A 25695-nucleotide genomic window follows, 5' to 3' on the forward strand; every position below is an offset into this window, starting at 1 on the left:
TTAAACTACGCCGCCGCGCCGACCGGACCGCGACCACGTTTGAAACAACTTGTTATGTGCAAATAACTTGTTCTCTAATGTGATTAGAGAAACGATGGATGGATTCCTATCGGATCACTATTTGAGACTATGTCGACCATCAACAGCATGTCGTCGTATTTCCCGATGTAAGTCTCCCTGAATTCCTGTCGTGGGTGGCGATGTCGTTGTTTCTCACCAACGTCCTGTCTATTTCTACTGTAGGTAGCTCTTTATATTTACCTGTTTAAAGAAATTATATTTTCTTAAATATTGCTACAAATTACAGCTACTAAGGTCAGAAAGTCTTATCTTCTTCCCTAATATGCGACTTTTGACCTTTAAGGCACCTCACTCAGTATTTGTGATTAAGTGTACAGAGATCTAATTATTAGGCATAAAAGAGCACTATATGGTAGAACAAGTTAACAGCCCACTTGATGTAAAGTGATTACCAGAGCCCATATACGCACCACCTGAATGTCACTTTACACTATTATTACACAATTTTTACTAAAATTGGTAGTAAATAAAACTCGCGGTTGTATACATACTTGTGTACAAAGTTCATATATTTTTGACTTAACACAAAAATAAAATTAGGGCATCACATACTCCGTGGATTCAACTGTCAGCAACACGGCTGTCGCCAACAACCCAGTGCACCGACCGACCCTGCCAGCGGAGTGCCGCATACAGAGAACTGCTAAAGCGCTCTTGACACTAATCATTGAACTCTTCTTTCGTAGCTTAAAAACTTGTATAATTTATCACTGTCTCTTACAATTATGATAAGCGCATAATTAAACACGAGTGAAGATCACGGAGAATCATTGTTATAATTGGCCAATAAATTTTGTTTATCTTAATTTATAACATTGAAATACATAACAACTAATACAACAGTTGATTACGTAACTTAACATAAACATAGGACTACATTAAACATGAAAAGCTAATGTTGAATAATGCGGCACACACAGTGCTGTAGATGTACATACAATATACGGTAGACGCCCGTCACACGGGTGTGCTTTCTACAAAGACATTCATAATTTTTTTGTTCTCATTGATATCTATAATTTTCCATCTAATGTAATAAGTTTACTGAAAATATATATGTTTAAATATAAAATGCTGCTTAATACTGTAATGTCGTGTGGCGCTTCCTGGAACCGACGTTTCTGCTTCAGAACACTTTAAAGCTAAGATCTCGAATAGATCTAAGGCATTTCAGCAAGATCCTATGTATGCTGCAATAGTTTAATGTAAAAAGTCTGATCTCATTTGTCTTTGTCTATTTGAGGTCTGCATTAACTAATCTATTTATTTACTACAGATGCGCCAGTTCTATGAAAGCGTCGTAGCTAATAGTGGCTGAGCACGCATGTAGGTAATTAGGAAGGTATTTGGCACGTGCCCCGGCATCTGAAGCCTTCGCTGCTCGATGGCACAAAAATGCAATAAACAACATTAAATTCTAAAACTTACAGCTAAACTAAATTCATTATTCAACGCATCACACCGTTGCCGTCTGTGGTCTGCGACATTCCGATCCGTTAGTAAACTATGAGATGTATGCCAAGTACCTTTCGGCCCGTTGCGAGGGAGACCTTCTCCAACCAATCCAATATAATAAAAAGATTAATTAAATGTCTACAGTTTTATTTTGAACCCTTCAAGTACTTTAAGGGGTATCAATAAAGTCGGTGATAGCGCGTGCGAACTGAGACAAGGCGCAGTTGCGGGCCGCACGTTGTTAGGCGTGGAGCGGGCTCGTCGACTGGAACGAGCGGAAGATGGCCTGCAGAGCCGTGTACGTGCCGGCCACCAGACCCACAATGCCCACCAGAAACAGCAGTACGTCCTTCAACAGCCAGATCGGTTTCAGATCGTGCGGGAACTTCACGCATGCTTCCATTATAGCCGGGAAACAGATGCCCAGCGCCGACAGGCACAGCGCGCCGAACAGAGAGATGAACAGTCCCAGGCGGGGCACGCTCACGGCCAGCACGACTGACAAACAAAGGATCAGCTCAATAACACGAACTGCATCATGTATCCTATTCTATGGACTCCGAGAGATACACATTATTCTATCTGAATTTATAGATTGTGGTTTGAGTGAATACATTTTTATAATTTAACACATATAAATAAGGGCAAGATAATGACGGCGTTGAAGGTACTGACATGTGAGGAGACAGAGCAGGACGCGCAGCACGTATTCAGCGAGCACGAGGCGCGCGGGCGGAGTGGCCGCGGCTCGGAGGCGGGGCTCCACGTACCCGCGCCACACCACGTCCACCGGCACGAAGCAGTGCAGTCCGTAGCTAATGAAGATGGCCACCGCGAACATCACGATGACGCTAGTCGCCAACCTGCAATACCAGTACATACACGGATCCCACATTCTGATGCAAGCGTTACAACAAAACATGCCACTTCCGAATAAACAGAACAGTTATTTTAGCCGTATTGAAGATAACTGCCAAGGAACTCTTGTGCAGAATACTATACATGCTATGATGACAAGTAGATATTATTAATATCTAATTAATATGTGTGATTACTGAAGTCGTCTTGGCCTAAAGGATAGGGCCCCGTTTAGGTGTTATTGAGTAATGTGTAAGTTTTCAAATTCCGCAGGCAGCTAAAATGTTTTCTAATGTAATCCGTAATTAACACATGTTTTCGTAATTACTGATAGTAAGGTGTATTGTGAGGGTTGACCCGTTCCTGCCTAGTTCCTCCGTGAACCAATAATTCGTGATACCGTACAACGTTATGTCTCGGGATGGATATTATACGCGTGATGATGTCCAGGGACCCAGGAAATCCGCCGTAAGCTCGGTCACCCGTCTACACAATAAATAGAAAATAAAAATGAACAGATATTACGAGCTGGAAATAAGTTTTCACACGAATTCATTTTATTATACTGTTACGTATTCTGTTAATATCCGTACATTTTTATACTAAGGACGTGTTATTTGGAATATTACAAGAGCAAAAGCAAATCAATACAAGAAAGTAGTTTTTCGCCTGATCTTCCCTGACGGTTGATGCTTAGTTCGGTACCTGGGTAGCAGCGTAGACATTCAACGTAACACGATAACAAATACATATACCAACATGCAGCTCAACGGGGTTGTAATTAATCGCATTTCATCTCTTTGTACTGTTGACTGCAATAAATACTTTGATGCAAAATTAAAAAAGTACAAGTTAATAGAATCCTCTTTGTTTGTTTACTATCTATTTATGTCTCAAAGGTAATAAATATAGCTTCCGTCGTGAAGCCGCACTAGCGCTGGCCTTCGTCTGTGCTGATTATTATTCTATTGCGAGATTAAAATCACACGAGAAGTTTTTCAATTTTTTTAATAACTATTACGAGTTATGGATTTTTGTGTAAAACCAACAGTTTAAGAAAAAGAATAGGCCGATATTACTATTGAGCCGAATATTATTAGTTCTATTTCGTACATAAAAATAAAATATCACATGTGGTGTGCTGTATCGAACACGTGACGCATTGCGGTCAGCTCGGGGTCCTTCCCTAGCCGATCTATTAATGGGTGTATTCAACGAGCACGTGGAATGTCTATTTTTTCTCAGTTCTATGAGGGACCGCTCTACATATTTCCGCGAGTTGGCAGCTATTTATAATTTTTCAAATAATTTATAATTCGATACTTACATTTCCACTCTTATTTAAATCGAGTATTAGTTTTGAAATTAACAATAATAATCAATCAATCTGATATAACTGAATAGAAAAACTGATAAGGTTATTAATATAAGTAGATACTAACGGCCCGGAAGGAAGATCGAGAGTGATGGAGTCGGAGCACTTGGAGACGCAGTAGATGTAGCCCATGGCGCCCACCGTCACGTACAAGAGCACGATCAGCGCCATGCCCGAGTTGAGCACGCCGCACGGGCTGCCGAACGCCTTCGGAGTCTTCATATTGTTCTCCAGAGCTATAACCTGGATAGCGTATAAACGACATTCAATTATTGTATTCAAATAATAATAGGTATTTTCAAGTATTCGTTACAGCTTCAAGGTATTCGCGCTTGTATCAAATTTCGCATCTGTTAAGTCAACGCGCACAGCAAGATATAAGAAAGAGATGACCGCTACTGACCACACCGACCGCCGTCAGCGCGAACAAGACGGTGCCGAAGAACAGCGGGAAGGTTTCTAGCGAGCCCCACAAGTCGAGCGGCTGGTGGGACTTCTTGCCGGTCGCCAGGTAGTAGACCACGATGCCGAGCCCTATGAATGTGAGTACGTTCGCCACGGCTGAGAATGGCGCCAGCAGTTTTAGACTAGGGATCAGGTTAAATACGATTAACGGGCAGAGGATGATCAGCATGTGCAGTTCCACCGCCATCGCGTAGAACGGATCCACGATCTGTTGAACAATGAAAAAGATACAGAGACCTTGGGTCGATAAGTGCGTGCGGTGTGACATCACATTGCAATAATACTTGTCATATTACACGCTCACTGTCACCGGCAACCTATGAGCCGGGATGTGGCTCGTAGTGACCCGTCATGCAGGCCCATATAGGTATACTATGTATGTAAGCTTTGGACGGGGCATTCCTTGGGATTGCACAAATATAGAAAACAATCATTATAATTGTATAGTCATTTCAGTTAAGAATTATATTGTTGTACCTTCTTGATGTTGTCCGCGATGAATACGATGTATACACAACAGATGCCGAGCTGGTAGACAACGAGGAAGATATCTACGGTGATAGAGGCGGGACGGGCTAGCCTCCTGAAGGGAGCCGGGCCGACCTCCAGCGCGGCCGCCATGGAGGCCGGGTACGACAGCAGGGGCACGCGGAGGTGCTTGCAAGCCGCGTACTGCGACCGCACCTGACAAACAACCCGCTCATTCAATTAGTGCCTTCTCTCAAATTATAAACAGAGAGAACTTAGAGCGCGCACTCACGAGCACGTGGAGGCAGTGCGTGACCAGGACTCCGATGAGCACCGTGAACACTATGCCGGTGACGAGGCCAGCGCGAGCGAACGCCTGGGGCATGGCCAGGATGCCGGTGCCCAGGCTACATTTCAGCAGGTGGATCAGGGTCTCAATGTTACTAAAACACAACATAGCCTATTAATTAGACTAAATAACTAAACTTAAAAGTCGGCCAACTTATGCAATCAGGTTAATTAATATTTGTAAAAGTAAATTAGAACTTACTTGGTCGGCTTCGGCAGTTGCCTATGTTCGTGAGGGTCGTAGTTCTCTTCGGCTGCAGAGTCCCTGTGTAAAATGAAATACCAAAATAATTCAAATATCATGCACTGATTATATAAACTTATAGGAGTAAATATTTCCAATGTACATTATAACCTACACATGCATGCCACAACCAACTAGATGCCGAGCTAAACTACAAGAACTGAGACATCTTACTAACTTTGCTTCACCGTTGACGTCGTCAGGGACAGCACGAAGGTACATCGTCTCCGCTTTGTTCTCGTCCATTCTGATCGGCTATCTGTAATTTTAATATCGTCGTCAAGAATTACCCTATCCAGAAAATTAACCAGCCCGAAAAAACAACTTCAAAGAAATTCAAAAATACGAAATCGAAATATCAGTATCAAAGGTCGACGACGACGTTCGCAAACAAGCGAAGCGTCCCGACGCCGGGCCGTCTCCGTTTGAGGGGTAGCTCAATCAGTCCGGGGTGTTAACCCGTTGCACTCGAGAGGGGAGTCTCGCTCACCACTTTGTTTGGCGCGGAAATTCAATGCTCTGTGTATGGCAAACTATTTAAGTTTCTTGATTTGGTAATTTACATATTTTTTATGTTTCTTGTGTCATTAATGATTATTAATAATTTGCTTCAGACTTGGTCGTGCGAGCCGGCTTGGCTGGAGGGAGCCCGGCAAAACAAAGCTGATTCGCGAATTAATCGCAACTCCCTGGGGAGGATCGGCGAAAAACTCAGCGGGCTGATGCTGTGGGCCGGGTGTCATGTCTGTTCGATGGGCACGGTGACTATGCTTTGGTTTAGTAGCCGCTAGAGTTGGAGCTGCTGGCATTTACTCGCGCGAAGAGTGAATCAAGTGCAGGAGCAATGACGGTGGTGGACTTTTTACTTTTAAATTTCGTTTTCATAATCCTTAATCATCTTAAATTAATTGCGAGAAGTTACTGTTGATAAAATAATATAAGCTAACATATTTTTGTTAATCACAAAATCGATCGCCAAACGTCTCAAAGCGGCTTAAACTGTGTGACCTTGACAAGTTCCTTTCTGGGTAGTTGGGAACTCTATTAGAGAAATTTCAATATTTATGTGTACTTTGTTTATAAAATGTTATCTAGGTTAGATATTAAGAATACTAGACAGTAAAATTGTTCATAAAGTTGTGAATTTATTCTAAAATAGTCTAGTGAATTGAAACCGGTGTGGGTGTGTGGTGGGCGACGTGTCCGACTGGAATGTGAACAGGATGTTATTCATCTCCACTCAACCGGCGGGACATATTGCTCAACTGTTACACTTCCGTGTAAAGTTCGAGGACGTGCTGTGAGCTCTGACAGATTGCTCTCGTGACCCGTCCTACTTCTGCCGCTCTCAATATGCGTGCTCGTTTGGAAAGCGGATGACCATCATTCCAGAGAATGTCTCATGGGGCCGTCGGCTTACACTTTGCTGTGCATTTATTCTAATCGTTTAATGCTAGATGGGCCGTGAACATTCCTACGTATTTGCAGCAATCAAAAGTTTACTAATCATGATTATGTCTATCGCAAGACAAACTGTTGGGAAAATGGGAACTGATCCTAATCGATGAGCAGTGCATGATGATTTATCATCATCAGCCTGTATCTCTCCACTGCTGGATGTAGGCCTCTCCCATAGTCCGCCACAATGAACGATCCTCCGCCTTTCGCATCCAATCTCTCCCAGCATATCGCCGCAAGTCATCGTTCCAACGGGCAGGGGGACGCCCAACGCTGCGCTTGCGTGCGTGATGATTAGAGAATCTCGTACTAAGAATCATATTGTAAAATATTGTGGCATAGGTACTCTTTGGCAGGAATTTTCGAACCAGCAATTCCAATATATTATTTATTTATTATACCCAACGCCCAACACCGAATTATACCCAATACAAACAAATAGTTATATTATCTCCAATCTTTCGATGAGATTTTAATTTTCAATGCTCTTGGAGGCTCTAAGCTTCGAGAACATGCAATTTCTGAATATATAATGATATTACTAAACATATTGTAGTAAGTAAGGTAAAGTATGTGTGTCAGTTGCACGAATCGTATCCCTACGTCCCCGTCGGTCGTCCAAACTAGTCGTACTTTAGAGCGAGCTCCTATATGCTTTCCCCTCTCTACAAGCTGGTCTCGAGCATTGGTAGAAGATACGTAGACACCACATGTAGCCGGTAGCCATGAGTTACCAACAAAGTGCGTTCTGGACTCGCGATTCTAGTCCCTAGCCGGTCGCTTACTGGTCTGCCCTCAATGCAATATCCTGCGCTTTTTTATTTATTTATTGCTTAGATGGGTGAACAAGCTCACAGCCCACCTGATATTAAGTGGTTACTGGAGCCCATAGACATCTATAACGTAAATGCGCCACCCACCTTGAGATATAAGTTCTAAGTAGGAGTGGGTGATATAAATCGTATATAGATTCAATATCTATATATCGCAGCAATATTGTTGAATCCGATATCGCCCCGCACGAAATCTATATATCGATATCAGCCGATACACGATATTGCTCGATGTGATGCGCATCGCCATATCGTACCGATTCGTGAATCGAAATCTATATTTCGATATCAGCCGATACACGATATTGCTCGATGTGATGCGCATCGCCATATCGTACCGATTCGTGAATCGAAATCTATATTTCGATATCAGCCGATACACGATATTGCTCGATGTGATGCGCATCGCCATATCGTACCGATTCGTGAATCGAAATCTATATATCGATATCAGCCGATACACGATATTGCTCGATGTGATGCGCATCGCCATATCGTACCGATTCGTGAATCGAAATCTATATATCGATATCAGCCGATACACGATATTGCTCGATGTGATGCGCATCGCCATATCGTACCGATTCGTGAATCGAAATCTATATATCGATATCAGCCGATACACGATATTGCTCGATGTGATGCGCATCGCCATATCGTACCGATTCGTGAATCGAAATCTATATTTCGATATCAGCCGACACACGATATTGCTCGATGTGATGCGCATCGCCATATCGTACCGATTCGTGAATCGAAATCTATATATCGATATCAGCCGATACACGATATTGCTCGATGTGATGCGCATCGGCATATCGTACCGATTCGTTAATATCAGCAATATTCGTTTGGTTCGTATCGAATCGGCCAGAGTGAGTGAGCGCACGATAGAGATATCATGTGATGAATGAAACAGAAACAGGCATTATCCATACAATTGTAAACCTTATAAAATATTTAAGTCCATATGTCTGTAGATTATTCTTAGCGTATCAGCAGGATACAATTAAGGAAAGAAGTTTCAACTTTCGACCCTAACTTGAATGCAGTATAGCCTATTTGCATCGTTGAATTTAATTTCACGCGCTTTGACCTTGAACTAGAATTTTTGGACAAGTGTTTATAAATACTTAAAAGTTTTTTGTGTTTGATTTTTAAAGTACACGTTTTTCTATTTTTAGTTGAATCCAAATAATTGAGTTTATTTCTTGTGTTTGTATTAAACTTTTGAATCTACACTCTTTTGGTATATTTTGTAATTTTAAATTAAGACACAAAATACTAAAAACTGAAAATAATGTAGCCAGTCCTAAGCCTGGTAAAAGCATGAAGGAAAGTTTTCTTGATATTTTTATTTTCATGTTCTTTTTATTACTTTAAGATCATATTATAAATTGATATCAGAAAACCAACCGTGTAACGTTGACTTAAATCTATATCTACTACAATATTATATCAGCGTATCGTTTCAAATCTCAAATATCATGAATCGAGAAAATCTACTAGCATCCATCAATATATAGATTCAGAAAATATATAGATTCAATATCCGATATTGATCCTCGATATATAGATACGATTCGATACGCGGCAAAACCGATATTACCCACTCCTAGTTCTAAGGTCTCAGTATAGTTACAACGGCTGCCGCACCCTTCAAATCGAAACGCATTACTGCTTCACTGCAGAAATAGGCGGGGCGGTGGTACCTACCCGTGCGGACTCACAAGAGGTCCTACCACAAGTAATTACGCAAATTATAATTTTGCGGGTTTGGTTTTTATTACACGATGTTATTCCTTCACCGTGGAAGTCAATCGTGAACAATTGTTAAGTACGTATTTCATTAGAAAAATTGGTAACCGCCTGCGGGATTCGAACACCGTTGCATCGCTAGATACGAATACACCGGACGTCTTATCCTTTAGGCCACGACGACTTCTAAAGCTGCGCTTAGTGTCCGTGGTCTTATTCAACAAAGAAATGGCATATGCAACATTTTGTTAGCAAAAACACGAGTCTTAGCGCTCAGGAAACACCGACCAAAGCCTGCTAGTACGTAGCAACAATAGATATGTTGTGATGATGAGTGGCGTGATGGTAAAATGGAGGTGATGGGTTCGTAACAAACCCTCAGAGGGCTCTCCATTGAACGTGCACTATAAAATGCAGAGAGAACCGAAATTGACGGATCAATCAGTCTCAGAGGTTGCAAGTGGTCTGCCAGAACGAATATTACCGACACATCGATTTGGCGTATTATATAGGTAGATGGTCGTCTTTTTCCCTGAGACTATATCAGCGTTACCGAACGAGTAGGTGAGCTCACAGGGCTCAAACCTGGTGATGTTGCTAACACTGATCCTAACATGAGCAGTGCTTCGCAGAACCTACCACCGGATCGGAAACGCGACCCACTGAGAAGATCCGACGAGGACTCAGTGGACTGGATGGTCGTATTTATGCTGAATTGATATGAGCTTTGTGTCGTCGTGGGAGCACTAGAAGCTTTCTGTAAATTATACATCAAAACGTTTATTTTCGTTTTTCGCAAAAAATTATATTAGATATCGTTCTTGAGTTGGCACTCGTTAAAGAAGCACACGCCACGGGACGGCTTGTGTGTTTTGGCCATTTGTTCCACAATCACTCGAAGATAGCAAAACAGATTTGGATGAATTTTCGTACTAAGACAGATTATAACCTGGATTAATACATAAGAATATATTTATGAAGGGACAAGACGTGACATAGAAAATGCCAGATTGATAATTATAATGATTGCTAAAGTAACTGACACACTGTTTCGTGGTTTAACTTACCAAAATTTCTACAAATAAACTGGTATTTTTAGGATAAGAAACTGACGCAAGCAAATTACTATTCCTCGAAAATGGAAGGTGTTTCATTCTTTCAAAATTACAAATTTAAAAGGAGTGAAAGCACGGGGCGCCTCTGTTGCAATAGTTCAATGTGCAATAAACTACACTACACTGTACTCGACGTGTTTTTAAGATCGGTCAATATCCCAATTTACGTAATTTGTAATAATGCCTGTCTCCCGTCTGCCGAGATCTCACCGTTGGCAGCTGTGCAACTATTCATACTTATTATCGATGTGATGAATACGAAGCCGCCACGTGAGCCGCCGGCTTTGTTGCCAACGCACCAACGTGCACCAGATCAAAATGGTACTAAATGTTTATTGAATTTAGACTTGTTGTTATTGTAGTCAGCTCAACAACATTTTTGAGTAGCTTGGGCTCGGACAACTTAGAACTCCTTAGAACACACTGCCCGCCAACTTCATCTCTAGTCAATACACAACACTTTACGCGTAAAACGACGTTTAGAACTGAAACGAAAATAAAATTGCATTTACGCCACCGAGCTGCCGATGCCTCCGCAATACCAATATCTGCGAGCGACCGTAAACCCTCAGAACCAGGACTGCTGGTTGCATGGCCTGCTCTCAATTTTGAATGATCAAGAGGTGTGTGCTGTATACATAATTTAAATATGTCAAGCTTAAAAATTTATTTTTGGGATGGCTTAAACAACAAAGGGAAGGTCTTCCACCGAGCGGGTGATATTTTGCTCGGTAGACCGACCGATATGCAAGCTTATCTTGAAAATGTCGTAAGCGAAATTCAGGCATCCGCCAATTATCTTGCGTTGTGTGATGGCTACCCGCCACATCACTCCCCTCCGAGACCGGAGGTCGTGTCATTTTAGTTATCGTTGTCTGTGCTGAGATTAGCTTGCAAGTGCCAGTGCTGCTCGAAGTCTGCGGTGAGTCGAGACTGAGCTTGAATGCTGCGCGTGTATCGTAAGTAATTCATGTGATACAGAGCTGCCACGCCGGAGATGTGTGACCCCAAGCGTTGATGATCCGGTCGTGGGCTGCGCTGAACTGTAATGGCGTGATGAGGCAGTGAAGGTGCGTGCCGTAGGACCAGGAAGCGCGGTGAGTCGGCTGCGATGGACCTGTTGAGGCTGCGATGCTGGCTTGCTGTGGGACGTCTGTTGATGACTTTTGTTTTTATATGCAAGAATGCGGGAATCGTGATAGCCGAAGTTCTTGATGCGCTGATGATGAAGTGTGAAGGCTGCAGTTGTTCCGTCGCAGGTCACCAGTTTGGTATACGACGGAGGAAAGATCTTCCACCGAGCGGGTGACATTGCTCGGTGGGCCGACGGTCCAAATGTTGTTGTTCGGAACTTGTATATATGCGCTTTATCTTGAAAATGTCGTAAGCGAGATTCAGGCAACTGTCAACTATCTTGCGTTGTATAATGGCTACCCGCCACATATTGAATATTCCATTTAATATTGTTTTTTCTCAATGTAGCTTACTTCTACCGTGAAGGGCGCATCACTTCACAGAGAGCCCCAGTGAAAGATATAATTTGAGTTCATTAAAAATACCCATTTTATATAAATATACCTCAGAATGAATTAATTGAAACTGCAGAGCTTCGTTTGAAAATGGTCAGCGTTCTCATAGGTGCATAGGCGCATATGCGCAGAGTTCCAATAATAATATGTTTAGAAATAGCAAACGATTAGTTTCGGCCGCTTCGGCATTATTCGCTCCATGTTGAGTGTGCGAGGTTATGTTCAGTTGACTTCAGTTGCGCAATGCAGTTGATACGATAATATCGCGAATCGGTCATTCTGGAAGTTACCGGGAACATAGCGCGGCGGTCGGGGACCTCTTGACCAGCCGCAACGAGAACGATTTCACGTACACTAACTGTTCACGCTTCACACCCCTGTTACACCGTGAGTAGCGCCGCTGTCCCTGCCTCTGCCTGTACGTAGAGCGAGAAGAGGAGGGAGTTAGTACGAACATGAGCTGAGCGTACTTCGGTGGTAGCTCGGCAAGACAAGGAACGCGTATCCGTACCTTGTGCTGTTATGAATCAATGATCGAGGTCCCGAGTGATGTGGGATATGGGCTATTTTAAGCCGGATCGCACAATTACTTCGGAGATAATGGTGGAGCTTGCCCCGGCGGCTCGCCTACACAGATCAATGAATAGACACAGTAAACAGACAGTTTGGAGTAATTGTACGGAAATAAGTAACTCATTTATTGGGCAGCTATCTGCAGCGGGTTATTGTATATTGCCCCTCGGACGGTTGGGCGGTTGGGCGCTTTCTGGAACCACTGCAGATAAAATCTCAGTTTGATTTACCTGAACATGTGCAGATTAAATACTAAATATTTTGTATAATATACAAAAAAGCTGTCAATGTTTATTTCAGAAATGTAGATTCATCTAAAACTGTTATTGACTACTGTTGGTTTAATAAAATACATTTTAATAAATGTTTATGCCTCTTCCCCATTAAATATCTGTTCTTTGAAATTCAAGAACGAAAATATTTTGTTTCAATTTCAATTTCTTCATCGAAACAGAAAGCTGCAACCGCTGTACAAAAGCTCAAGTTTCAGCCGCACACGGCTATAATCCAGACCATGTTCCTAAATGTCTTCAAAAACAGAAAGGACTCTGTACCCACGTAAAAATACATATGTATGTACATTTACACATATGCGGTGTTGTCCGTATTACAATAAATTATATTATTATTTATTATAATATACATATTTATAAACTTTACTAATGTCGATGTGATAACCTCTTATTTAATATTTAAATATACACGAAAAATGTAACATAAATCTTGGTGAAATTGAACTTTTTCTTGCATTAATTTATTTTCATTTTAAACGAGGTTCAAGTACTTTGGAAGATAGAAAATAGAAAAAAAGCACCGTCTATTTTTACGAAATCCATTAATACTAATCCCACTATAAATATGAAAGTTTCTGAAGATGTTTGGATGTTTGTTACTCAATCACGCGTAATCCGCTGAACAGGATTTGATGAAAATTGGCGCACAGACAGAACATTTCCTGGATTCATACAAACGGATACATTGTACTATAACTTGCTCTCTCAGTATTATAATATTTAGTTTAACTTTAATGTTATTTTATCAAAGCTTTCGTCAATAAACTAATCAATAAATGACACTGACTTAACCATAGCGTTCAATTTGAATATTAGTCTAGTATTTTTACTGGTGGTAGGATCTCTTGTGAGTCCGCACGAGAAGGTACCACCGCCCTGCCAATTTCAGCCGTGAAGTAGTACTTAATGCGTTTCGGTTTGAAGGGTGGGGCAGCCGTTGTACCCATACTAAGACCTTAGAACTCATATATCGAGGTGGGTGACGGCATTTACGTTGTAGATGTCTATGGGCTCCGGTAACCACTTAACACCAGGGGGACTATGAGTTCGTCCACCCATCTATGCAATAAAAAAAGTCTAATAGGTTTTTAATTTGCCAGAATTTTTATTATTAAATTTTTTCAGATTTCTGATTATCACAATAGATGGCGTCAACGTCGAATTAGACCGCGCTATGGTTCCATTACTGTGATTTAAAACAACAGAGCTGTTGTTGTGAAATGTTAAAGCTTAAGCGAAGTAAATAGTCCCTTCGTAATAAGGTAACTCTCTACAAAACTTCCATACGTCCGTCCGGTCATGACTTATGCAAGTGTAGTGTTCGCTTACACGACCCGCACTAACATAAACAAACACCCTTCAAATCATTAAATCCTGTTGTTACACGATAGCCACGGGGGCACGGCGGTTCGTGAGAAGCGTGGATCTTCACGACAACCTAGAACTTTGTTCCATCAGTAAGTATCTTCAGTCGGCATCAGTGAAAAACCCTCTAGTTGTGGCCGTCGGTAACTGCATATCCGATCCTGTGGAGCGAGTGGTAAGCGGCCGTCGTCGCCCCAAACGCGTCATTTCTAATCCTCTTGATCCACTATCGTTGCTTCTAGGTACCTCAAGCACTGGTCACCAGCCTCGTCGAACCCGTCGCTTGTGACGAATGGTTCGGCGAGCAAATTAATCCACAGATACAGCCCGCTGCGTTTCTCGCCGGATTTTTTCAGTGGGTCGCGTTTCCGATCCAGTGGTAGATTCTGCGAAGCACTGCTCTTGCCAGGGCTAGTGTTAGCAACGTCACCGGGTTAGAGCTCCGTCAGCTCACCTACTCGCTAGGTGAATCTAGTATGACCCCTCGAGGTCACTAGAATAGGTAGGGAAAAAAAGCCATACAAACACATTTATTTTGTCATCCGTTACTTTATCATAATAATTTAAAACATAATGAATGAAATTCTGCATAGAATCAACCGTCGCACCCTAAGATACGCTAACGGAAGCGGTGGTTGTTGTACGTGATCTTTTAACCGTTCCACCTTTATCGGTGTTCATAAACGATAAACTAAAACGAATAAAAAAAAAATCATGCTGCGAAATTTTATAAATGACAATCTCATTTTGCAATCTGTACTTTATCGCGGCGCTGCCAGATTGGAGTTCCTGCGAATCCGATTCCCTGTTCGTTAGGAGCGTCCGTCAAGGCAGAGCTGCGCCGCCCGCCGCACGCCGCACCTATTCGCTCAGTATTTTCTCGGTAATGTAATTCTAGAGATGTTCGGTAAACACATATTCGTATATTGCAAATCGGGATATGGATTAACTTTATACACATATTCAATTTAGATTCATATTTTTATGAGTTATCACGGGCCCGAACGTGGATTCGGTCACTGTAGTAAACTTTGGGCTGATGATGTCGATCATAGCACGAGTTGAGTTCTTTGGATATCACTAGGATGAAACACTAGAGGCTCTTAATGACCTAGTGCTTTTAGGTACAGTCTAATCTCGCGCTCTTTGTTGTCATTATATAATACATATTAAAAGCTACGTTCCGAACACTGTACAGTAGTCGTGGTCACAGACGACGCGGCGTCATTAATCCACATTTCAATAAATAAAGAATATATTTAATTTTATAAAATTGATTTTTATGTTAAATTTAAAAATGTTTAATTTCACACAAAACGAACTAACAGTACCTTGGGGTCTGGCTTTATTTGATTTGGATTTTCATCTTCACGCCAAGATGAGTTCAGATGTTAGACAAAACGCCGACCATCTTCTCCATTAAAGTTAAGATGTTATTATTTTATTTCAATGGCGTCGCGCATTGTACGGTGAATTAATTTGTTTTCTTTAGCTACCTAGTGTTCATTTGGATTGTCATGTCATACAAAACGGTTGGCAGCACTGTCCCGAGCACCTTAACAAACTTGTTAATTAACACCCTCATACTATTTCTTTGGATTTTGAGAACTCTTAGTAATAAAAGTACTTTTTCCAGTAACAACGAGTTGTCTGTTTGCCAGTTTTAACTGTGCAGCAGTTTTAACTGTGTGTACGACCGACCGACCGACCGGCCGACCACCTATAGAACTTAGGGCTGATGAGCCAGTCAAAGTTAAGTGCTTAACTCTGAATTCCACAGGCCATTTTGAGTCGCGGTGTCGCGGAATTAGTATAATGTGAATCTTACTGTTCTACTAGACTGAGCTGCGATATTTACAGATCTAGAACTTTTTTCACACAGTAATAATTTAGCGAACTTGGACGATCGAGCCGGCGCCCCTTTGAGCTGTACTTGAGGCACTGCATTGCCGATGGATATTGGTATTGATAACTTGTTGTTGTCAATCAAAGATCGAATCATGAAACTTCAGTGTCCACGAAAACTTTCATTGTCTCTGTATTTTTCCAGTATCCTCTACGGCGAGAGTTTCTGCAGAAGAAGCCCCGGCGTTCGTCCACGGCGCGTTACCAGAAGTAGACTCTGTACTACCGGCACCCAAATGTGTTTTACCGAGAGCCTACATACAAGTATCAATACTAGGTTGGAGCAAAGTTCTCAGCGGCAAGCAACAGATTGGCTCTTCACCATGGAAGTACTGAAGATCATGAATGACGGTGACCACTTAACATTATTAGCTTACTACGGACGAGTTTATTATCATCACAATTACTTATTATTTTCCTTAGTCTAAAGCCTTGGAGTAAAATAGCAAATACATTAACAACAACAATGTGGGAAATCAGAAAATATTTTTTTTAAAACGATTGATTGAAAAAGCCCAGTAATACATAATAATGTTTGTGGCAGGTGACAAGAGACATCGACTTAATTAAATATATTGATTATTCTAAATTATGTTTGCGGCTAACGATAACAATAATGTCCGCGTGGCCGTGTTATCGCATGTAAGCAGCTATGGTAGATTCAGTGCATAAAAATAGCTCATTGTATAATATTTGTGTAAAATGTGAATGTAAACGGGAGGGAGGTATGTACGCGTTATGCAACTAACACGAAAATAAACAATCGTCGTACGGCGCGGCGTGGCGCCATCTCACTCACTCACTCACTCACTCACTCACTCACTCACTCACTCACTCACTCACTCACTCACTCACTCACTCACTCACTCACTCACTCACTCACTCACTCACTCACTCGCTCACTGAAGTTTCTTAATATTCGAAACTAGCCGCCACTCGCGGCTTCACTCGCGTCGCTACTCGTCTACATGTTACGTTCATAATCAAATCTTTTCGGAACAAAAACACTTCAGATTCTCTCTGAAACAGAATCTCAGAGAGACCATAAAGGCCGGGACTAAATTTGTTTTGTAGTTTTATTGTCAGCTGGAATCGATCCGGACCAGCAAACTGACAGACGGTATTCAATTTTTCGATATGCCTGTATTAGAGAGCGAGTGAGACGCAGACGGATGTGGCGGGGTCAGGAGGCCGGCCGCTTCCGATGCGGAAACCAGCTAACGTGTTGGAGACTGCTGTTCGGTGACGGATGGTAATGCTTACAGCGAAGACTAGCAAGCTCGATGCTTAGTGTACAACGACTGATAATTCATGTTATTATTATTATTTCTAGTGACGTTTAGTTGTTTAACTCGTAAATATAGTAATAAACTCGTCGTGGCCTAACGGATAAGACGTCCGGTGCATTCGTGTTGAGCGATGCACCGGTGTTCGAATCCCAGGCGGGTACCAATTTTTCTAATGAAATACGTACCTATTCAACAAATGTTCACGATTGACTTCCACGGTGAAGGAATAACAACGTGTGATAAAAATCAAACCCGCAAAATTGTAATTTGCGTAGTTACTGGTGGTAGGACCTCTTGTGAGTCCGCACGGGTAGGTCCAACCACCCTGCTTATTTCTGCCGTGAAGCAGTAATGCGTTTCGGTTTGAAGGTTCGGGCAGCCGTTGTAACTACACTTGAGACCTTAGAACTTATATCTCAAGATGGGTCGCGTATTTACGTTATAGATGTCTATGGGCGCTAGTAACCACTAAACACCAGGTGGGCTGTGAGCTCGTCCACACATCTAAGCAAAAAAAAAACCATAAACGATCCTCCTGCATGACTAGGTATGGGAATAGGGCACACCTTTGTGAATAATATATTGTGTATCGTTCTAGTGGGTACCGATGCTGCCGCTTAGCAAGAGGCGGCCTGTTTGCTGATCTGATTTTGTATTTTAGTAAATTTCCACAGCGGGGAGCAACGTGACCGATTAACCTCAAAATTGGTGTCAAATTACATGTTCAATGTAAAGTAAATGTATTTAAATTATATTACAAAACAATTCGTATGTATGTAATTAAATATTACAGTGTTTTAATTGAAAATATTTTTGAAAATGATCTAAATATTTACCCAATGGAACGTAGGTATTGATGGAAACCGCGTGTCGGGTCTTGTTGTATATTTACGGCCCACACGATCGTTGATAAGAGTTGAGCATCTCAGTGAGCGGTCTGGAGGGCGGCGGCACACGGGAGCGCGAGCGAGGCGTCAGGCCGGACACGCGTCGCGACGCACACAGCGCCGCCGCCGCGCATCGCCACACCGGCCATTACAAGCCGTCATCAGCCGTCATCAGCCGACACCAGCCGATATCAGCCGACATCAGCCGACATCAGCCGACACCAGCGCACCGTACCGTCGCAGCGTCGCGTCGCAATATCGGTTATTTAATATTTTACGGAAAAAAATTATAATAATCTAGTTGAAAAGCTGTGGTCGTACACAAATTTTATGCCAATAATACAGCGGGTTTTAAATAATTCAATATGATAAATTAAAGTCAATTTAAATTACGATGTTGAAAATGAGTTTCAGGACCTATATTACTATTGAATGTGGATACATTATAATCAATAAAAAAAAAAAAAAAAAACAATAAATAAAATAAAACAATCCCGTAAAATTTTCGACACTTTTGTGGGCTAGTAATCCAAAAGATTGACGCAAGTAGCCCGGGCTCTCGGTAGAAGCAACGCGACCGCGACGCGGAGCTTCGGTCCCAAGGGACGCAAATCTAATGGAGATGACACCGAGAGGAGCCACTGCACTGTAATCATTTGAAGCCGGGTGGGTACGAACACAGAAACGTAACCGTTACGCTACGCGGATATTGAACTCTCTCAGAAATAGATTTGAACAAGCTCTGGAATGATCTCTCCTGTTTTATATTTGCACAGCGCTACGAGACGACACTGACATTGCCGGTGTCCACGACAAGCATCAAGGATGGCCAACAGGGCCGCAGCCTCGAAACGGAGACAGTGTGAAAATCGACTTCACTGATAAACCACATCTATGTAACTCACTAAAAATCTCTTTTCATTATTTTCTTAGGAACCAATTTGAATGTATGTATTTATATATATTTATATAAACCTATACTGGTACATATTATCTAACAACATAAATATAGCAGTGTACTGTGGCTACAACACAATTAGCCGCAGCATCAGATGAAATTAGCCTAGTTTTATAATGAAGATTCTTAGTAATTATTTAGTTGGAAAATAAATAAACTTAAACATCAATTTATTATTATTTAGATTAAATTTGCATATGGGACATAAATTACAAATATATTAAAACAAAATATACATTTACAGCTGTAAAATGTTAGTGGAATTTCACTCAGGCTGCGCCGGACAATACTACAGTTTTTTCATGTAACTTAATAACCAAGTCTCCCACAACGTGAAGCCCAGCTGATCTCTCCCTACGGCGTCTACGCCACAGCCCTGGGTCCGCACTGACCCACTGACCCCCGCCAACCTGCGAGCGGGGGCCGGGGTCCGCCCGGACGCTCTTCAACCGAGCGCTTTGTAGTCTTCAAAGGGGAATGCCCACTCTCCATAGTGTGCTAGGCCCAAGATGGACATCAAATATTACTATAAAAATGTACTGATTCAAATTCTTAAATGTATTGGATATCTAAAAAATATATTGTAATTGACGCCACTATTATAAAAAATATAATAAAAATAAAAACTCGTTTTGAGGTTAATTTTCTATATAAATAAGTGTCGGATTGTGATATACTTCAAGAACTTTTCTTTTCTTTATGTTTAAGATGTTCCTAATGTATCTTTATCCAATAAGGTATAAATAACACACTTAATTCTTTAAATATCTATATTTTCTTCATCTTCATACACAATTAGTATCGTCTAAAAATAGCAAAGGAGAGCATATACACGGTTTTAAATCTCGGTCAGGGTAAAACCACAATTCACACAATGTTTTTAGTCGTAGTATGAAATGTTATTGATAAAAGTAAAATAAATCGAAGAAAAATCAAAACACATCCATTTTGTATGCAAGCACAACACCACAAGCAGCAAGCGAAGTGTCAGTCAGTCAGATTAAATTCAGTGTTGTCAGTATAAAGAAAAATAATTACATGAAATTCATATATCGATATTTTTTTTAGATAACCGATAATTGATTTATATCTTAATCTTTTATTTACGAGTACACATTATTTTTTATGTTTTTTTTTAGTTGTACATATTTAAATAACAATACTAGTAACGTTTTTTTTATTGCTTAGATGGGTGGACGAGCTCACAGCCACCCTGGTGTTGCTAAGTGGTTACTTGAGCCCACATACATCTACAACGTAAATGCGCCACCCACCTTGAGATATAAGTTCTAAGGTCTCAAGTATAGTTACAAGTTAAAGTCCAATGGGTATGTCTTCGATGTTATTTTATGTGCATAAAATCCACAATCGATTGATTAATGATAATACTTATAATGATTTATTTATATGTTTTATTTATATACTCAAAATATTTACTTCATACGTAAAAGGTTTTGAAGCTGGCAATATTTTTCCCGCAAAAATAAAAATCCTTGTTTTTTCAATAGAGTTACTTTTTTTAAACTACTTATTGTAAACTGTAGTGGCGCTTATTTGCAAGAAAGTAAATGCATATTTATTTATGACAAAATTAATGCACTAAGTATTTTTTCTATAATCTATTGTCCGCTTTGGGCCTAATATGGGCATTCCCCTTTACTTATTTACTTACTAATGTGTTTTTTTCTATCTAATATGATTAGTATTTTTAATCAACCTGTAGGACAGTGAATTAATTTAACTATTTACAGAATAAAAAGTCAAATAATAATATCTGATTATTTTATTTAATACTCTACTTACCAATGTGGTTTTTTCTATCTAATATGATTAGTATTTTTAATCAACCTGTAGGACAGTGAATTAATTTAACTATTTACAGAATAAAAAGTCAAATAATAATATCTTCTAATTGAACTTTCTGTAGGTTGATCGGAGATAAGATTATAAAATATGTTGAAGCATTTTTTTTTTTTTTTTTATTGCCCTTGTAGGCAGACGAGCATACGGCCCACCTGATGGTGAGTGGTTACCGTCGCCCATGGACTTCAGCAATGCCAGGGGCAGAGCCAAGCCGCTGCCTACCGTAAAGCATTTGATAATGACGTTTGAATAGTAAACGCGACGGACTAAAGCTCGTAATTAAAGTATGTTTGTTCATTTTTCTGTTCAAATTGTCGAATTTACTTGATTTTTAACTTTATATTTAATTACAGTTCAATAAATACTAAATTCACAAAGTAATCAGTCTTCTAAAATCCCATCTTTTAAAATGAAATACTACTCAAAGCCATACCGGCTTACAGCACGCGGATATAACACGCGAACGCAGCGACCACGAACAAACAAACACACGTTCCAAACAAAGAATGTACATAAGTGTTGCCGGTGCGATACCGTCCCTTGTACTTGGTTTTTCAAAATTTTAATTGATTTTATGTACAATATTGCTCTAATTCTTATCTGTGATCTCTTTTCTTTTGCTATTACAAACCGGGTATTTTGATATTTTTTATTGATAACAGCTAAAGCTACCAAAACAAAAAAAAAGAAAATTGGTTGATAAATACAGAAGGATACAATACTGACTATTTTGTCTTTCCTATTTATTCCGGTGTGTGTGAATAGTAACATGTGCTTTGGAGAAAAGTAGAAGAAATATGTAGAAAGGCTGTAAATAAATGAAGAAAATACATTTCGTTGTGGCTTCATCGTTAGTTTAAGTTCTACTTAGTTCAGCCGCGAAGTGTTTGGCTCTGACCGTGCTCTTCATGTCAAACGCTGATGTCACGTCATGTGCTTGTTATTGCTCCCTCAGCCGCGGAACAAATCGCCTACATTCTGTACGCAGTTTTGTCGCTTTTGAATTCACGCACCGCAGTCGGTGTGCGAAAGCTTAAAGCATACTTTGCTTAAGTTAAGCTCCTTTGGTTTAAAAAACAATTGTAGCAAAGATATTGGCCGCAGATCAGATATAACGTTTGAAATATCATATCAATTTTATAGGAAAAAATAGATATTTTTGCAAATAATGACAATATCGAATTGACGGAACGACTCTAAATCAACACGGGCTGCCTCGCAGCAGCTGTTGGCCGCCTCGGGTCACGCAGTCGGAGTGTGGAGATTATTTATTTATTTTATTTATTTATTTATACTTTATGCACAAAACAAAACTTGTACAGATTAAATAGAACAATATAATAATATTATTATTTCCTGACAACTGTACATTTATGGCGGGATTTCTGGTAACACGTCGAATACATAAACAAGCTTAACAACAACGTAACTCGACTGCTTCTGATTACCGCCCCGCCTTCAATACGAAACAAGAACATTCTTTTAACAGTATCACGAGCATATTGGTTGTTTTTTGTAACGTTTAATCCACGGAAAAGATTCCGAAGAGGTTCCGGGGACGATAGCTCCCCAATGAAGACTACTCTTTAAGGTTCAATTCCGCGTTAGTACCGCCACTGTTCGTGCAGCGGTACGGTGGCCGTCGCGCTCCTCGATATTGTGAAATGGAAGTGAATACATATATAACTCATTATTGAAACACTATAAGTAAAATAACAGCAAACGTTAAAAAAACAATGTTACAATTAGCGGCCTTGTCGCTCAGAGCGACCTCTTCCAGGAGGTCCTGTACGTCTTAACCACCGACGTACAGAAAGAAAATATTATTCGTGCACGTAAAGAAGGTGGTGGTTTTCAATACAGAAAATATTAACAAACATTAACATTAAGGGTTTAATAAAAAATAGTGGCTACCGTTTTTCTTGATGAAAACGGAAATTAAGAAAGAGACTTCTCAGTTGAAAAATTAAAATACCAAACATAACATCTAGGGCAGTTCGTTAAGAGCACGCGCGGGCATACACCGGCACAACGCATATTTTTGTCGCAAAACGATAGCGCGTTCCCCTGAAACTGTAGGGGGTATGTACTACTCTTTGTGCAGGGCAGGCGACGCCGGTACTATTGGCGAGCTGGTGATATACGGTGCACCAGGGGCATTGGGCACTGCACACTTAACACGACTGTGTGGGTACAGGGCTTTATACCATGGTCGCTGCGGCACCCATTTTTACAGTTCACTTGAGATCGCGAGCCTTGTTCTGGAGGTGGGTGGTTCCGTTCAAGTTGTTGTGTCTATGGCCCCCGAGCCGGCCTGCCCATACATTTGGCAAAGGTTGAATATCGCAGGCAGGAGCGAGAGACTCTCGTTTCACTCGACTTTAAGCAGCTCAGGGCCGCAGGACCCACTTTTCTACAAATTATTTGTCTGAAATAAACAAATTATACAAATTGTCTGTGAAATGTTTTCAAAACATCTGACTGACCTTCGGGCTCCCCTACGATTGTTCCTCTCGAAGTAAAACTACGAGTATATGATGACTTGGAAGATCTAGAACAAGGTCTGCCGTTTATGTAATGCGGAGCGCGTTCAAATTTGGAACTCCTCATGATAAAATAACGTATCGTCACAAGTTTTCGATAAACTTTTAAGTCTGTTAAGCTTTTTTTACAGCATGATACAACAAATTTTTCAGAATTCCTAATAAAATTTGCCTCATTTTCCAACATCGAACAAGTTGCACTAATCAAGCTGTATAAATACTAGTGGTACGACCTCTAGCGTGGTATGGACATGTGATGCGTACAGAGAAGATGCATGTGACTAGGAGATGTATGGAAATGGTAGTGCAAGGTAAAAGGGGAAGAGGTCGACCCAAGAAGACATGGATGGAGTGTGTGAATGACGATATGAGAGAGAGAGAGAGAGGAGTGAGTGTTGAAATGACGGCTGATAGAAGAGAATGGCTGAAAAAAATTTGCTGTGCTGACCCCACCTAGTGGGATAAGGTGAAGAAAAGGAAGAGGACCTCTAGTCAGTCCGCACGGGTAGGTACACCACCCTGCCTATTTTCTGCCGTGAAGCAGTAATGCGTTTCTGTTTGAAGGGTCAGACAGCCGTTGTACTGTTAAAACTGAGACGTAGAACTAATATCTCGAGGTGTGTGGCGGCATTTATGTTGTAGATGTCTATGTGCTTCGGTATACCCATAAGATCAGACGGGTCGTGAGCTAGTCCAACCATTTAAGCAATAAAAAGGTGGCGCCAAAGAGATAACATAGATACGTACGTACGTAACGATAGATTCGATAAACTTGTTCTAAAACCTAGCTTTGAAAGATTTATAGATCACACAGGCTATAAGATTATTGTTTTCTCGACTCCGTCATCAGCTGAAAATGTTTTTAATTATATCAAATATAGTATAAGTGCGTCTATTTCTCAGAAGTGCTCTACAATCTACGAAGCTCGATTATTTTTCGCCTCCATGAGGTGTGACGAAAAATGTCAATGGCGGTGCAAAAAGGTAGAATAAGAATTTAAGCGCAGGCTGCATATGAATAAAATAGATAATTTTATAGTGATAACTAGGAAGGATGATTGTTATTGTTTCGGACTGAGAGGGGCGCGGCGGGTAATCCACCGGGTAGTAGTGGAGTCCGGCGCGCGCTCGGCTGACAACGGGACCCTCGGGACGGTGAGAGCTTCTGCATAAACAAGATTTCGAGAAATTTTTATTTTTGGAGGATGAGCTGTTCTATCATCCATACCGTCTTATTTAACTTCATTGAATTATCTAAATTATATTGTACATCATAATATACATATAAGCCGTGAACGTGAAAACGGTCCTGGTGCACGGCTCCTGCGGGCAGCGAGCGACCGCGTCCCTGATGCAGCTCTCAGTTCGTTGCGACGGTTTCCTAAGGCTTTTTACGTTTGTTGTTTGATCATAATGTACTAAAATAATGAAATCAAACATCAAAAAACAAGTACAACCGCGGCTCGCTCAATTCAACTTCAAAGTTATGAACCGCACCTCGCTTCATTTAAACAGTCTGCAGCATTCGTTTTCTTGTTCTATACTTATAATATACTCGTATGTAACGTATCCGAGGTAGGAATGTGCATTTTATTTTAAAACATTTTCAAAATACCATTGGCTCAGGCATGCGCACTGCGGCAAAAAGTTTTCACGCCAACATTTAATGCAAACTGGTACAAAGCTAACACACCAAAAACATCCTTAATTACGAATACCTTAGATTTATTTTAAAACTAAATGATCAATAGTGCATTTGGGAGCGGAACATAAATCTAGTGTATTACGTAATGTAAACATTTTGTTGTCGAAGGAAACAGTAAGCACGTCATGCGTTCAAGTAAATACATCTGCAAATGATTTGTGTACATACCTTCCGCAGCACTGGGAGCAGTCGTCGGAGCACTTACGAGCGGAGCAGGGAGCAGGAGGAGAAAGAGCGAGCCTCCCGGAGCACGTCACCGAACAGACTGAGGCGACCGCGACGTCGCGCGATCCAGGCCCTAACAGAAAGTTAGAAACCTCCGTCATT

At 40.9% G+C, this 25695-nt stretch overlaps 1 protein-coding gene across 2 annotated transcripts; it reads right to left on the minus strand.

Moving 5' to 3' along the window:
• Nucleotides 1–1666: 1666 nt before the first annotated feature.
• On the minus strand, nucleotides 1667–25684 carry LOC101741858 (proton-coupled amino acid transporter-like protein CG1139). 2 transcript variants are annotated; one of them, XM_004924871.5, is made up of 9 exons: nucleotides 25537–25684; nucleotides 5473–5553; nucleotides 5253–5315; nucleotides 4995–5145; nucleotides 4712–4918; nucleotides 4173–4442; nucleotides 3837–4012; nucleotides 2212–2399; nucleotides 1667–2034 (listed from the first exon to the last, which is right to left on the minus strand). In XM_004924871.5, exons 2-9 carry the CDS (start codon nucleotides 5538–5540, stop codon nucleotides 1778–1780), a joined length of 1380 nt encoding a protein of 459 aa, XP_004924928.1. In that variant the 5' UTR covers nucleotides 5541–5553; nucleotides 25537–25684; the 3' UTR covers nucleotides 1667–1777. The 2 variants fall into 2 exon arrangements, with proteins under 2 accessions (XP_004924928.1, XP_004924927.1); XM_004924870.5 differs by lacking the exon at nucleotides 25537–25684 and adding an exon at nucleotides 18249–18766.
• Nucleotides 25685–25695: the final 11 nt, after the last annotated feature.

This window comes from Bombyx mori, chromosome 1, assembly GCF_030269925.1.
Source record: "Bombyx mori chromosome 1, ASM3026992v2".
NCBI lineage: Eukaryota > Metazoa > Arthropoda > Insecta > Lepidoptera > Bombycidae > Bombyx > Bombyx mori.